The sequence below is a fragment of the Hippopotamus amphibius genome, chromosome 15, assembly GCF_030028045.1.
Source record: "Hippopotamus amphibius kiboko isolate mHipAmp2 chromosome 15, mHipAmp2.hap2, whole genome shotgun sequence".
Lineage (NCBI taxonomy): Eukaryota > Metazoa > Chordata > Mammalia > Artiodactyla > Hippopotamidae > Hippopotamus > Hippopotamus amphibius.
In genome coordinates, this window is record NC_080200.1 from 1,411,921 (window position 1) to 1,427,056 (window position 15,136).

General features: G+C 58.6%; 3 protein-coding genes across 4 annotated transcripts in view; 2 read left to right on the forward strand and 1 right to left on the reverse strand.

Moving 5' to 3' along the window:
- AP3D1 (adaptor related protein complex 3 subunit delta 1) overlaps window positions 1-5,863 on the reverse strand; it is a 36,065-nt gene extending 30,202 nt beyond the window's left edge. The window contains exon 1 of the mRNA XM_057708922.1: window positions 5,539-5,863. Within this exon, the coding sequence (XP_057564905.1) occupies window positions 5,539-5,634 (96 nt within the window). The 5' untranslated portion in view covers window positions 5,635-5,863. The remainder of the gene's footprint in view (window positions 1-5,538) is intronic.
- Window positions 5,864-8,346: 2,483 nt separating this feature from the next.
- Window positions 8,347-9,056, forward strand: SELENOH (selenoprotein H). Its single transcript, XM_057709934.1, has one exon. It carries the CDS (start codon window positions 8,489-8,491, stop codon window positions 8,855-8,857), a length of 369 nt encoding a protein of 122 aa, XP_057565917.1. The 5' UTR covers window positions 8,347-8,488; the 3' UTR covers window positions 8,858-9,056.
- A 2,088-nt stretch (window positions 9,057-11,144) lies between these two features.
- Window positions 11,145-14,988, forward strand: JSRP1 (junctional sarcoplasmic reticulum protein 1). 2 transcript variants are annotated; one of them, XM_057710414.1, is made up of 7 exons: window positions 11,145-11,185; window positions 12,181-12,333; window positions 12,712-12,749; window positions 12,883-13,012; window positions 13,390-13,569; window positions 14,230-14,321; window positions 14,429-14,988. In XM_057710414.1, exons 2-7 carry the CDS (start codon window positions 12,216-12,218, stop codon window positions 14,909-14,911), a joined length of 1,041 nt encoding a protein of 346 aa, XP_057566397.1. In that variant the 5' UTR covers window positions 11,145-11,185; window positions 12,181-12,215; the 3' UTR covers window positions 14,912-14,988. The 2 variants fall into 2 exon arrangements, with proteins under 2 accessions (XP_057566397.1, XP_057566398.1); XM_057710415.1 differs by having other exon boundaries at window positions 11,175-11,185; window positions 12,157-12,333.
- Window positions 14,989-15,136: the final 148 nt, after the last annotated feature.

The following is a 15,136-nucleotide window of genomic DNA, read 5'->3' on the forward strand; positions in this document are numbered from 1 at the left end:
TCCACGGTGCGGAGAGGCGACAGCAGCCTCGAGCCTACCTAGGTCACCATTCCTTCCTGCCTTTCAACCTCCTGGAGCTGCCCCGCAAACGGGCATCCCTGGGAGCTGCAGACCCCTCCCCAGTCCTGACCGCTGCTGCTCCCATGGTCTGGCCACCCACGGCACCCCGGGCCTGGACTGTGCCCTTTGAAAAATTCCTCCAAGTCAGGAAGACAAATAGAGAAAGAGGCCCAAACCCTGGAGAGACAGCTTCACGGAGACCGCAGGCAGCACGACACTGAGAAGAGCAGAGGCAGGCGAGGCCCCGGCAGCTGCTGCTGGGAACAGGAGCCACAGAAGCCCTCCTGGGGGTTGCAACACTGCCCAGTGAGGACACTGCCGCGGCCGCTCCTGCCTGCACCGCAGGGCCTGCCCTCCCGCACAGGGCAGCGCAGCAAACGCCCCAGGCGGCAACCGACCCAGACACGCAGCAACAGTCCAACGGGTAAAGGAACCGCGGCAGACAGAGAGCAGGCCACTGTCGGCGGCGGACGCGACAAGCCACGGCGGCCCGGCCCCTCCAGGCGGAAAACTATAAGCACGGCCAGACAACCGTCCGCAGGAACTCAGGATCACGACTGTGACACTTACACGCGTGATGTCTAACCCGGTGTGTGTGCGGTAAACAGTGCACAACCGACAAGCATCAGGGAAGAAGACCCCACACATCCAGAAGACACCCCCTGGGGCTGCCTAGGAGACGCTCCGTGTCGTCCTTCACTCTGACGCCCAGCGTGAGGCGCCCCCCACACCCACCAGCTGGGTGTCCCGCTCCGCTCGGCTCTGCCACTCTCTGCCTGGAGCCGGTGCGGACCCCACGGCGAAGGGCTCGGCCCGCAGCTCTCCCCCGGTCATACCCCCAAGCTGCGAATCAGGGTTCCCATGGCCCCTTCTCCTCGGGGAAGCACTTACTGCTTTCCAGTTCATCATCTCCAGAGTAAAGCGCACAACAAAGGAAACAGACGAGCAGCGGGATGAAGAGACACGGGGCGGGGGGGGGGTCCAGAGGCTGCGGGGGCAGAGCTTCTGTCCTGTACCCGCAGCGGGGGGGGGGGGGGGGGGAGCCTCCTGGCACATGGATGCTCTCACCAGCCAAAAATCCCCGAGCCCCACACTTCACAGCCTTGTACAGAGGCTGCGTCACAGATGTGTGGCCTGTCGTTACCTCCGTCCGCAGCCCCCTCCCCTGCACAGGATGGCAGGGGGCTCTGAAAGCTCCAAGCTTCAAACCATGGCCTGGTCTTTCTGGTGACCAGTCCCCCCCAGGAGCCCACCCAGAGTCACCCCAATAGAACCGAAGACACTCCCATCACCCAGGAAACCCCAAAGGATTTAGAAGCTCAGCGTCAGGAACCAGGCGCAGAGACCCAAGGTCCCAGCGAGGATGCTCCCAGCACCTCTGCTGCTCAGACAACAACGCAGCTTCCAGGAGCTCGGTGCCAGCAGCAGGGACACAGGCCTGCGTGTCTCACATCAGCACAGGTCTGACGACACAGGGGGCGAAGGACTCCTGGATGAAGGGCCAGCATCAGGGAGTTCTGGGAAATTTTCCTTATCCATTTGGGTCAGGGGATCCTGCCCCCCAGGGGACATGGGGCCACGTCTGGGGACATGTGGTTTTCAAGACTGCGGATGGCCTGGCGTCAAATGGGTGTGGCCAGAGAGGCTGCTCCACACCCCACAGCATCCCCTCAGAGGGTGGCCGAGCCCCGACACCAGCAGCACCGAGCGAGAGAGACTTGACTTAGGGTAGCAACTCATGTATCACACTTCCTATCTTTAGTCTCCTCAGAAGCTGCTAAAATAAAAGGAGTCTTACGGAAATAGCTTAAAAGCATCAAGCACACTTACCTGTGCCAGACATGACGCCCCCCGAGCGGGTGCCAGCCCTACACACACCTCACAGCCCGAGGAGCCCCCAACACCTTGGCGCCAGGTCGAACACCAGGAAACTGACATTTTTGAGGTGAGAAGCGCTAGAATACGGGCACTTCACACAGTTCCATCTTAATCCCGGACGATGCCCAGTGTGACAGTATTCCTCTACAGCGGTCCCTCAGCATCCGCAGAGAACTGGCTCCAGGGCCCCCAAAGACAGGGAAATCCTCAGACGCTCAGGCCCCTCGTGTGACGGCGCGGACGCGCACAGCAGGAACACAGCCTCCCCGCCCCTCACGTTGCCTCTAGGTGGCGTGAGAAACCCGGCACAATGCAAGGGCTGTGTAATTAGCTGCCTGCCTGCAGCAAAGTCAAGTTTTGCTTTTGGAAACTTTCTGGAAAAAAAAAAAAACCTTTCAACCCACAGTCGGCAGACGCAGAACCTGCGGATGTGCACAGCCGACTGCACACAATGAAAACTGGATTTTTTAACGTTTAGAAACTTGAGTTAAGTGGGTTGGAAATTTTCAGACTCAACTGAAAACACTCAACTGCAGAGTGTCACCAGATGGAAAGAGCGGCGGCACCGAAAAGAAAACCTGGAACCCACCTCAGTGCCCCAGTGGCGGGGGGGAGGGGGGGCACCCACACGTGGGGGGGCTGGGTCCTCGGGAGCACCTGGCGTGCGGGACGTCACTCAGGAAGGGCCGCCAGGCTGACAGGCAGGACCAGAACAGAACCGTAACAAGCAGAACTGCCCTTGATTTCTACGCACAGGAAAAATTCTCAAACTGATTTCTGGGAGAAGTATTTCACCTTTTGACTTAATAAACACTGAGCTTACTACAAGAACCTACAGGTATAATTGTGTAAGTTAAAAACATGGAGGAAACAAGCTTTCCCCAAAACGTGAAAAGTGCTCCTAAGAATAGTATTAAAAGGCATGTGTTTTTTCCTAGTCATACCCAAGTTTTGGAAGCAAGGACATTCGCAAGTAAATTTCCCCCTACCTGCCAACATTACCTATGCTGTATCTTAAGGACTGAAACAAACTCAAGCACCCCAGGGAGGTCCCTGGTGGTCCAGTGGTTAAGAATCCACCTACCAATGCATGGGACGTGGGTTCGATCCCTGGTCGGGGAGCTAAGATCCCATATACCGCAGCTTAGTTAAGCCCGCACCACAACCACTGAGCCCGTGTGCTCTGGAGCGCAGGCACCACAACTAGAGAGCCCACGTGCCCGAACTACTGAGCCCGCATGCCAACACTAGAGAGAAGCCCACCAGCTACAACAAAAGATCCCTGAACAAAGATCCCACATGCCTCAACTAAAACCTGATGCAACCAAAAAAAAAAAAAAAAAAAAAGGCACTCCAGAAACTTGTGAATTAACCCACCGTTTTTACTTATTTTTTAAGCCTTTGTTGAATCTGTTACAACGCTGCTTCTGTTTCATGTTTTGGGTTTTTGGCCGCAAGGCATGTGGGATCCTAGCTCTGTTACCCTGGATGGAACCCACACCCCTTGCACTGGAAGGCAAAGTCTTCACCAGTGGACCACCAGGGACGTCCCCAGCCCACTCTTTTTCAACCTTCTCTGACTCTTGTAAAAAGTACGTTTTCCACAGGAACCCCAGTCACAGGCACGCACAAAGGTAGCATGGTAAGCTGAAGCAAAAGTGTCAAAAAACAACAGCTTTCTAGTTTCTACTCGGGCGCTCACAGAAGCCTGCCTCGCATCACTCCCTGCAGCCTCACAGACAACAAGGTGGGCAGGTGGCCGTCGTCCCCACTTTACATCAGGGGGCTCTCCCTGGGCCGCTCAAATAGGCCCAAAGACCTGGACGCGGGTCTCCCAAACGTCGCACAGTGACCCACGAGGCTTTCAAACTCCCCGCTCAGCCCTGACCTCCATGGCGGCGCACAGAAGCTTTAAGCCAGAGTCCATCACAGACAGTAAGTTCTGAGCAGAACCCACACTGCCGCCAGAAGCCTGCCCTGGGACGGGGCGGGTGCGGGGTGGGGCTCGTCTTCCAGCTACGAGAGTACCTCCACAGCCTCCTGCGCCGCCGCTGAACCCCCGGAACCAGCACGGACCCTCCAGAACACGCCCTTCTGAACTGAGGAACCCTCTGCCCCGAGGCCACGCGTGTGGGCATCGCCCGCAAGCCGAGGGCAGTACTCGCGTGGAACCCGGCCTCACGGACTCTCAGCACCAGCCGCCCCCGCCACCAACGCCCCATTTAACAGGTGCCGAGCCTGTGGGGAGGGGCCACCGGTCCCCACCAACTCCAGGGGAACAGAGCATGGCCCGGGCACCCGTCAGGGACAGCGGCACATGCCCTAAAAAGCAGGCGGCCTGCCTGGAGCGGGCGTCTCTCCGCTCGCAAGACCCCTCGGCCCCTGCTGGGAATCCTGGGACAGAATGCTCAGGAACGTCCACTAACCGGGGGAAACCAGCAGGGGAACCAGTGCAGAAACAGAAACCTGCGGGTGCAAACACTTCCAAACTCGCTTAGCCGTCCACAGCATCTGAAATGCCGGCCACCGAGCTCCTCCTCCAACTCAAAGAACAACCGTGCCAGACCCAAAGTTCCCTGTGCTTGTGACCAGCCGGGCCGGCCAGCGCTCCCAACACGATGCAAACCCCAAGCGCAACCAGAGCAGAGAAGGGGCGACAGCAGCGAGCCAAAATCCCCTGATTACGCTTCAGCAAGATCATGACCATTCTGAAAAAGTGCAACAAAGAGGCAGGAACTCAGGTTCTCAGCAGAAGACGCGCCTCCCAGCAAATTCCCTGATTTCTCTGCACCTTCCTCTCGCTACTGCTGGGCCTCCCCGGCGCCAGTGAGGGCCGGCAGGGTGGCATCCGGTCGTGGAACCTGCACACTGTCCCAGAGCTGCTCTCCATCCGGCAGCCTCGCTCTCCAGCTAGGAAAAGGGGACTCTCCCCCACGTCCCATTGCGTCAAGTGCAGGCCTGGGCCTCCTTCCCTGGAACCAGCGGCCGGTGGTCACTAACGGTCCCCATTCCTCCTAAATCTAGATCACAGGTTGGGTGGGGTGCCGGGACAGAAGAAAACGGTGCCCACGGTTACAAGTTAACTTCTGGAAAACCTTTTCCCCCTGGCTTTCCGGTGTGTCTAGCTGAAATCGGCTTCCCTGTTCCAGGACCCCTGAGCGGCTTCCTTATTTTAGCTTAGGACGTCGGCTGCCCCACCCCTCGCCCCCTAAGGGGGCGGCCCCACCTTCCCGGGGACACGGGCCCAGTGCCAGGCCAAGGCACCAAGCAGCGACCCGCGGAGAGGCGGGTACCCCAGCCAGGAATCCAAGGCCCGGGGCGGGGCCGGGGACCCTGCATTTTGGACAGGAAATCCAGAATCACACTCGAGACTGGAGAGCCGCCGCTCGCGGGGGAGGGGGGAGGCTGCTTAGTCTCTCCCGAGCCACCCGCGGGGAGGCGGCGGCGAGCCCCCCAACGTCGGGAGGGTAAACTGAGGCTCGGGGAGGCAGCGGGCGTGCGGAGGCAGGCGGGGCTCGAGACAGGAGCGGGGCCTCCGGGGCGGGAGTCAGGGGCCCAGCCGGGGTCCGGGTCCGGGCCGGGCCGGCGCGCTGGGCTCACCTCGTCTTCCTTGTGGTTGCGGATGCCGCGCACCAGGTCCTGCAGGTTCTTGTCGAACATGCGGTCGATGCTGCCCTTGACCATCTTGAGGGCCATCGCGGCGGCCGCCGCCGGGCTCGAGCCCCGGGAGGCCCGCGGCCGGGCGCCCTGAGGGGACCTGGGGGCCGCGCCTGCCGCCCGCGGAGCGCTGCGCTGCCGGCCGCCGCGGCGTGGTGAGCTCCCAGGCCAGGTCGGCGGAGGTCGGCGGGGCGGCGGCGGCGGCGGCGGCGACCCGCTCTGCAGGCCGCGCTCCCCTCCCCTCCGGCTCCGCGCCGCGCCGCTTGCAAATGGCGGACAAGATGGCGGCCAGTCAGCTGACGGTGGGAGCCCCGGCCCGGCAGCCCGCCCCCGGAAGCCCCGCCTTCCTAGAAACCCCGCCCCTTCACCTCAAGACGCCGCGTTTCCCCGACGACGCCAGACAGCCCAATGGAAACGCAGACGAGGTTCTCCGGGTCGCTCGGCCACGCCCCCTCCGGGGTCAGGACTCTTCGCTCTCATAGGTCAGTGACCTCCGGAACTTCCTCGTTCCGGGTTTTAACCACGCCCCCGAGGCGCGCCCTTCTTGGCCCGCCCCTCAGCTAAGTGACAGGTGTGGGCGGGACCTGCTATGGGCGGGGCGCCCACGTGGAGCTTCCCCTGGAGGTTCCTGGGGAAGAACCCAGCTCCGCCCTTTCTTTCGTCTAAAAGCTGAGGGTGTCAGAGAACCTCCAAACCCGACTGACTCTGCGGCGAACCGATCCTGAGCCTCCTGCACGTCTCACACATTTATTGACAGCCTACTATGTGCCAAGCCCGGCACGTGAAGGAGATACAGTTGGTTCCTGCCCAACAGGATCCACCATTAAGGGAGTGAAAAAGCACGCCACAACCTGGGGTAAGATGTAAGCAATACGTATATCTGACGAAGGACTTATATCCACAGTATAGTTGAGCAGCAAATAAAGCGGAACCAAACAAAAATTCCTACAAATCGCAAAGAGAAAGACAACCCGGTTAAACAAGGCACGAGGCTGCGATTAGGCACTTCACAAAAGAAGGCGTCAGAAGTTGGCCCATAGGCTGCTCTATCTCAGTCGTCAGGGAAAAGTGAATTTAAGGCACACTGAGATGTTTCTGTACCCCCATCAAAATGGCTACACTTAGAAAGACTGCCGATTCAAGTGTTGCAAGAATGTAGAGCAACTGAAACTCTCCTGTCTTACACTTCAGGTAGGAATGTAAAGCTACACAGCTACACTGGAAGCTTCTGCAGTGGAAGCGCAGAGTCTTAACCCCTGGACCAGGGAAGTCCCCTGGCTGTATCTTTTGAAGCTAATATATGTATGCCCTTCGACCCAGCAAGTCCACTACTGTACCCAACAAGATTGCATAAATACATCCACCAAGGGACTTCCTAGGTGACCCAGTGGTTAAGAATCTTCCTGCTCCAGGAAGATCCCACGTACCGCGGAGCAAGTAAGGCCGTGCACCACAACTATTGAGCCTGTGCTCTAGAGCCCATGAGCCACAGCTATTGAGCCTGTGTGCCACAACAACTGAGCCTGTGTGCCACAACTACTGAAGCCCACGTGCCTTAGATCCCATGCTCTGCAACAAGAGTAGCCACCACAATGAGGAGCCCCCGCTCACCGCAACTAGAGAAAGCCCGTGTGCTGCAACGAAGACCCGATGCAGACAAAAATTAATTAATTAATAAATTTTAAAAAATCCACGAAAGACTTGGACAAGAATGTTCACAGTAGCTGTATTTATATTAGCCCCAAACTCAAAATGATCCAAATGTCCATTGACATAAAATGGATACATAACCCCTGTGGTATATCCAGTCGATGGAACACTATACAGCCATGAAAAAGAACAAATTGGGACTTCCCTGGTGATCCAGTGGTTAAGACTCCGTGCTTCCAATGCAGGGGGTGCAGGTTCGATCCCTGGTCAGGGAACTAAGACTCTGCATTCTGCATGGCATGGTCAAGAAAAAAACTTGAAAAAGAACAGATTACTAATAGGCAGAACAAAACAGATGAATTCCACAGACGCGATGTGCACCATAATAAGCCAAACACAGAAGATGGTACACAGCACGGCTCCACTGACCGGAGCTTCAACTGAGTCAAAATTAACCCACGGTGACAGAATTAAGTGACATCATAAGTACACAGCTGTACGAGGGAGAACTGGAAACCGGATAAATGCATTCTGGCACATCCATGCAGTGGATTCCCGACCAGCTATTTGAAAGAGTATCGTAGGTAGGTCATTGCTATGGTAATTGCCCACCCAACCTAAACAGGTAGGGAACTGGACAAAATGTATGAAGTGATGGTTTTCAGATAGCATACCACAGGCGGTGCAAACAGAAGGAAAACAAACAAGATGCGGTGATTTCCAGGCTCTAGGTCGGGGAGGGGAAACCCAACCAGAACACAGAGGTTTCCTAGTTGGAGGGAACAGAGATGGGAGATGACGGAGACCAAGGTGGCGGGAATTTGGAGGGCAGTGTACGGAAGAGCAGGGAACTATTCTGAGAAAGTGCTCTTAACTTTTCACACATGTCCCACTTTATCATACTAGCTGTGGGGTGTCAGGTGCTCACTTCACCTCCCTGAGCCTCTTATAAAATTGGATAAAACAGAGCACCGGGACTTCCCGGTGGCTCAGTGGTTAAGAATCCGCCTGCCAATGCAGAGGACACGGGTTTGATCCCTGGTCAGGGAACTAGATCCTGCATGCATGCCTCAACTAAGAAGCCCACGTGCCGCTTTCTGCCGCGTAAGAGGGGTTTTGTTCTGAGCCGAGTTTCTGGGCTGCGGTTTGGAGCTCGGAGCTTGGCTGGCCTCTGCCCCATGGCCACGTCTCCACCCTATTCCCGCCCCAGGTCGGCTCAGTTCCCAGCCGGGCTCCAGGCGCCATGGCTTCCCGCGGGAGGAAGCGGAAGGCCGAGGCGGTGCTGGCCGCAGCAGCCGAGAAGCGGGAGAAGCCGGCCAGCAGCCAGAAGGGAGTGGAGGAGGCGAGCGTCGTTATTGAGCATCGCACGAGCTGACGCATCTATGGGCGCAATGCCGCGGCCCTGAGCCAGGCGCTGCGCCTGGAGGCCCCAGAGCTTCCAGTGAAGGTGAACCCCAGCAAGCCCCGGAGGGGCAGCTTCGAGGTGACGCTGCTGCGCCCGGACGGCAGCCGTGCGGAGCTCTGGACTGGGATTAAGAAGGGGCCCTCACGCAAACTCAAGTTCCCTGAGCCTCAAGAGGTGGTGAAGGAGCTGAAGAAGTACCTTTCGTAGGGAGGTGTAGGCCCAAGGCCTCACGCTGAGCCTCTGTCTCTGGTGATGTTGGAGCATATATGACGGGACATGGCCAAACTGCAGTCATGTGCCTGAAGCTGTGGTTTCTTCCCCTCCAGAAATGGTGGTTCAGTTGTGAGGCAATTCTCTAGTAAGGCATTGAAAAGTTCTTGGATTTGGTTTAATAAAAATTAAAATAAAGTATTTGAGTTTGATATAAAAAAAAAAAAAAGAAGAAGCCCACGTGCCACAACTAAGATCCCGCCTGCTGCAACTAAGACCTGGTGCAGTGTAAATAAATAAATAAATATTTAAAAAAAGAAAAAAGAAAAATCATCATTAACAAAACGAATGCATAAAAATCCACCAATGGGCAAAATATCAGCATTTTATATGAACACAGGATCTGAACCTACACTTAACCAAATCACCTCCTCTTCTCCCCCTCATCCCAGCCCTGTCAGATGCCGGTGAACAGATGCACACAATGCGGTCCCTCCGCACACAGGAGCATCACTCAGCCACGAAAAGGAGAGAAGCCACTTGCTGCAACACGGATGGACCCTGAGGACACGATGCTCAGGGAGAGAAGCAGACACAGGAGGACACAGGGTCTGATTCCGTTGATGGGAAACGTCCAGAACAGGCAGATTCACGGACAGAGAGTGGGTTCCTGGTTGTCAGGGGCTGGGGAGGGGATGGGGGTTTGACTGCTAATGGGGTGGGGGCTTCTTTGGGGGGGGTGATGGAATGTTCTGGAATTAGAGATGAGAGTGGCCCAATTGTGGGAATGTATTAAATACCACTGAATTATACACTTTACAGAGTGGATGGTACATGAACTGTATCTCAATAAGGCTGTTATTTAAGAAAATGACAAAGTAATTACCTGTACAGCTGGGCTGGGCCACACCAAGTGGTGTGTGTTTGCTGACTGACTAAAAAAGGTGTGGATGGGTGACTAGGTGGGATGATACAAAAGCAGCCCACAGCTGAATGTAAGTTGTTGTAGACACTATGGAAAACAGTATGGGGTTCCTCAAAAAACTAAGAATAACACTACCGTGTGATCCAGCAATCCCACTCCGGAGCATATATCAGGACAAAATTCTAATCTGAAAAGATACATGTACCGCAGTGTTCAAAGCAGCAGTATTTACAGTAGCCAGAACATGGAAACAACCTAAATGTCCATCAACAGATGAATGGCTACAGAAATAGTGGTACATATGGAATACTACCCACCCATAAAAAGGAATGAAATCATGCCATTTGCAGCAACATGGATGGACCTAGAGATTATTGTACTAAGGGAAGTAAGTCAGACAGAGAAAGACAAATGTCATATGATATCACATACATATAGAATCTAAAATATGACACAAGTGAACTTATGTACGAAACAGAAACACATTCAGACAGAGTAAACAAACTTATGGTTACCGAAGGGGAAAGGCGGGTGGGAGAGGGATGGAGTGGGAGTTTGAGATTAGTAGATACAAACTATTGTATATGGGATGGATAAACAGCAAGGTCCTACTGTATAGCACAAGGAACTATATTCGATATCTTGTGAGAAACCACAATGGAAAAGAATATGAAAAAGAACATACATATGGATAACGAAGTCACTTTGCTGTACAGCAGAAATTAACACCACACTGTAAATCAACTATACTTCAATTAAAAAAAAAAAAAAGCAGCCCACAGTTGAGTGGTTGTTTTAACTTGGATTAACTTGTTCTGACCTCACTGCCCCCTGGGAGGAAATGACCCCACTTTTCAGATCAGGAAACCGAGGCCTCTGAACTGTGCCTGGCCTGGGTCAGCCAGCAGAGCCTGGATTCCCTTTTTTTTTTTTTTTTTTTTTTTGGATTCCCTTTGATGGTGTCATCCTCCTCCAGGAAGCCCTCCCCTATGGCTCCCGGCTCCTCAGGGATGCTGTTGTTTAGCTGCTCCTGCGCTCGGCACACAATAGGTGCTCATAAAGTCAAGGTGACCACGCTTTGTGGGTGCTCTTAGCCCCGGGACCCGGGACCCTCTTTTCTGAGGCTGAGAGAGGAAGCAAGGTTCCCAGGGGCACTGTGGCCAGCCTGGCAGTGGCTCTGTGCTGGTGGCAGTAGGGCCGCCCCTCAGCCAATGCCTGGCCCTGCTCCGAGGCGGGGGTGCACCCCAGCAGGGACCTCCAGCCGGCCCTCCTCCCCCTCCCACCGCAGCCGAGGAGCTGATTGGCCCACCCCGCGGCCTCCAGCCACCTGCTGCTGTCTGTCTCCGGGCCACCCTCCCGTGCTCCAGCTTGTCCACCAGGCCCAGCGTGGCGACTGTGGGGTAAGAGGGGCACAGGGAGGCCTGGGCAGAGGTGGGGGTCCCTGGGATCTGGGAGGGTGTCCCTGAGGTCCTCAGGGGTCCCCGACTCCTGTGGATGCCCACACACACCCCTGGGGCACCCCCCCCCCGGGGCCCATTGGGCCCCTCCCCCACAGTCCGCTCTGCCCCAGGGAAGGGTCCCCTTTCTGCCCAGGGATGGGTCACGCTAATGCTGGCAGCAGAGGCACGGGGACCCCAAAAGCTGTGGGAGCCAACAGCCAGGTTTGACTCCAGCTCTGCACAGCCTCTGGCCCATGGCTCCACCTCCAGCCTCAGTTTCTTCATCTGCCCTATGGGAGCAGACGTGGCCAGAGGAGGCCCGGGGACCCCAGCCCTGGGGTCCGGAGGCCTGGGACCCCCGTCCCTGCCCCTGTCTGTCACAGCCAGAGCCAGGCTGGTCCCAGCTGCCGGGGCTTGAGCTCCTACACCGAGGAGGTCCGAGGGGAGACTGGGTGCCAGGAGTAGGGGGTAAGGATGGTCCAGGGGGAGACCCCAGGGGGCAAGGGCCTAGGAGGGGCTGGGCCCCATGTTGGCCTGTCCTGCTGGCCTCAGGCACCGGATAAAAATAGTCCCTGGTCTCAGGGAACATGAGCCGCCCTGGGGCCGAGGGTTCCGGGCTGGGCTCTCTGCTCACGTCTGTGTGACCATGGGCAGAAGCCAGCCCACTCTGGGCCTCAGCAGCCTCTGCCGTGTGAGCAGGGATGCTGGGGCCCCAGGTAGGCTGACCTATCGGGAGGGGTCCCGAGGCAGGCCTGAGGGTGCTCAGGGAGAGTGCCTGGGGGAGGGCTGTTGGGGTGTGCCTTGCGTGAATGTGGTTACCAAGGAAAGGGGGCTCTCGGCAGAGGGACGAGCAAGGGTGGTGGTGGAGGGGGCAGGGCGCCCCCTTCTCCCAGGTCAGGCCGAGGCCCACAGCAGGGGCTCCGCAATCGCAGGCCGCCTCTTCCCCCTCCCCCCAGCCCGACTCCGGAGGTGCTGCTTCTCAGACGTCTCCATGACAACCAGGGCCTTGGAAGAGCTGGATGGAGGCCTGGGCAGTTGCCAAGTGGATGAGGACCTCTCTGCACTGGCTGACCCCTCCCCAGGCCGGCCCCAAGAGGACAGGGCTCAAGGTACCCAAGAGGGCACTGCAGGATGAAGCCCAAGCCCCTCATCCTCTGTTGAGCCAGGTGGCTCCCCTTCAGAGACCAGGACCTGGACTCCCACATTGGGTTGGCTTAAACTATGCTCCCCATTTCCAACCTCTGTGCCCATTAGTGTGTCAGGGGTTTTTAAGTAGCCCAGAGAACACAGGTGCTGGGCCACACAGCTCAGGGTTCGAATCCCAGCTTTCCAGTGACGCGCCGTGTGCCTTTGTGCAAGGTGGCCTCTGCTTTCTAATCTGTAAAACGGGCGCAATCACCCGCCCCTCACCCAGGAGAACCCAGCGGAGGGTGGGGTTGGCCCCGGGATCCCCACAACCATGACTATCCCTCTTTTCCCACCAACAGCGACATCCAGGCTGGCCGACGCCAACAGCTGGCCCCGTGTGAGTAGCCGGGCCCTCAGCTTTCAGCCCAGGGTGCCTTGGAGAGGAGGGGACATGCTGGCCAAGAGGGTCCACTGGAAGGGTGTGGTCTCCCTTAGAGGAGACACCCAGGATGACACGTGACTCCCCACAGGATTCTCAGGAGCCCGCAGCTGAGGGCAGCGCCGCAGGCAGTGTGGATGCCGGGCCCAAGAAGACAGAAAAGGAGCCTGTGGCCAAAGTGGCCTCCGTACCCGGGAAGGAGAGGCTGAAAGCAGGAGCCAGTGGGTTTGCCGGAGGCAGGGGTGAGGTGGCGGGTGGGTATGGACCAGCAAGGGGGAGGCGGGCGGTCCTGGGCTGGGTCCTTGGATCTGAGGGGCAGGGCGATAGCATGCATGGGGCTCCTGGCTGAGTGGTGTCCAGGTGTCACAGGCCAGAACCGAATGCGCTGTGAGCCTTGCTAATTCATGATAACACCAGCTTAGGGGCCACTAAGCTTCAGTTGATTATCTTCTAGAATATTCTCGCATCCCAGTGAAGCTGCCGAGCCCACAGGGCTTAGTGCCTCTGCCCAGGGCCGCACAGCCGGGCAGGGCAGAGCTGAGTTTAGCCGCAGGTCCGCCCCTCGCTGCCCGCGCCCAGCCCGCACTTGCTCCCGCAGCGCCCCGGAGCCCCGCGCGGAAGAAGGCGCAGGCCGCGCCGCCGCCGCAGCCGCCGCCGCCGCCGCCGCCGCCCCTGGCCCCCGGCCAGGAGCTGCCCTGGGGAGACCTGACGCTCAACAAGTGCCTGGTGCTCGCCTCGCTCGTGGCGCTGCTGGGCTCCGCCTTCCAGCTGTGCCGCGGTGAGCCTGCACCCCACTCGTGGCTACTCCTTCCGGGAAGCGCGGACCCCCAGAGGGCGGGTCTGTGCGCCCCAGCCCCAGGCGGTGCGCGCCCCCTTCCCTCCAGTGTGGACCTCGGGAGAGGGTCCTCCCCGCCGCTGGCACTTCCTGCTCAGGGACGGTCCTTGTGCGCCCTCAGGGTTGTGCCGGAGTCTCTCTGTCCAGGACCGGCTTTGACCTCCCGCCTCCAATAGACCTTACAAGGCGCCCTAACCCCTCCCAGTAAGGACCTTTGTGCATCTGTCTCCCCCTTGAACCGCCACCCCCACCCCACCCCCGGGGCCTTGAACGCCCAGGATGGGCTGTGGGCACCCCGATTCGGAGGCGAGCTGCTTTCCCTGTGCACCAGGGCGCGCCTGCAGCCCTGGGAGAAAAGCATCCTTTTGCAACCTGAATGAGGGAGGTTTGAAGGGAAAGTCACTGCAGCAGCGGAGACGCGGAATCCCTTCCCAGGGCTCCGAGGGACCCAGCCCAGCCTCAGTGTGCCCGGTGGTGTCTGGCTGGGCCCCCTTGCCTGTCCCCATGGTGAGGGGGCTCTAGAGGCAACGGAGGGACTAGCGTGCAGAGGTCGCACCCCGCCCTTCCCCAGGCTGACTCGCATCCCCTCCCGTCCCCTCCCAGATGCGGTGGCCGGGGAGGCGCAAGCCCCTGTGCCTGTCCCTGAGCCATGGGTCCCGCCAAGCTCGGCCCCGAAGGAGCCAGCGTTGCCACTGGTAAGCACTTCCTCAAGTGACCTGTCAGTGGGGCCCTCACTGGGGGAAGGGGCCTGGGCAGTGGAATTCTGCGCTCGTCTCACCACCCCACACTGTCCGCGTTGCAGCCAAAGCCTGTGGCCTGGGCCCCCCCATTGGGACCGCCCAAGCCCCCAGCGAAGCTAGAAGAAAGGGCCGAGGTTCCTGGGAGCAGGGAGGCTGCGAGGAAGGACAAAGGGGAATCTGAAGAGGCCGCTGAGAAGGAGCGGGTGTCCCTTGCTGACCGAGGGCCCAAAGAGAGGCCGAAGAAGGAGAGGCCAAAGAAGGAGAGGCCGCGGAAGGAGAAGCCCCAGAAGGAGAGGCCACAGAAGGAGGAGAGGCCGAGAAGGGAGAAGCCACGGAAAGAGGAGAGGCCGCTGGCTGCCAGGGAGCCCAGGGGAGCCCTACCCCGACGCTGGGAGGCACGCGAGGGGGGCCGACGTCCGTGGGCGCGAGACTCCGGAGACTCCGAGCACAGGAAGAGGCAGGCCTGGGGCTCCCCGCGGCGCCCTGACGAGGAGGACCGGCCTCCTGGGCGCCAGAAGCAACGAGCCGGCAAGGGGCGGGACTGAGCCAGACCTGGGTCCTGCGCGGGAGGCCCTGAACCTCTGCTCGACGGCCCCGCCGTTCCAACAAAATAAAGCGAATGCTGCGGCACCCCCCCCCCCCCCATCGTCTGCTCCTTTGCTCCCGAACCCCAGAACCTGCCTGGGGCCTGAGTGACAGGGATGGGGAGCTTTAGGCGGCGGGGGCAGGGAGGCAGTGTGTGCGGAAGGGGAGGACCCGGCCCAGCGCGC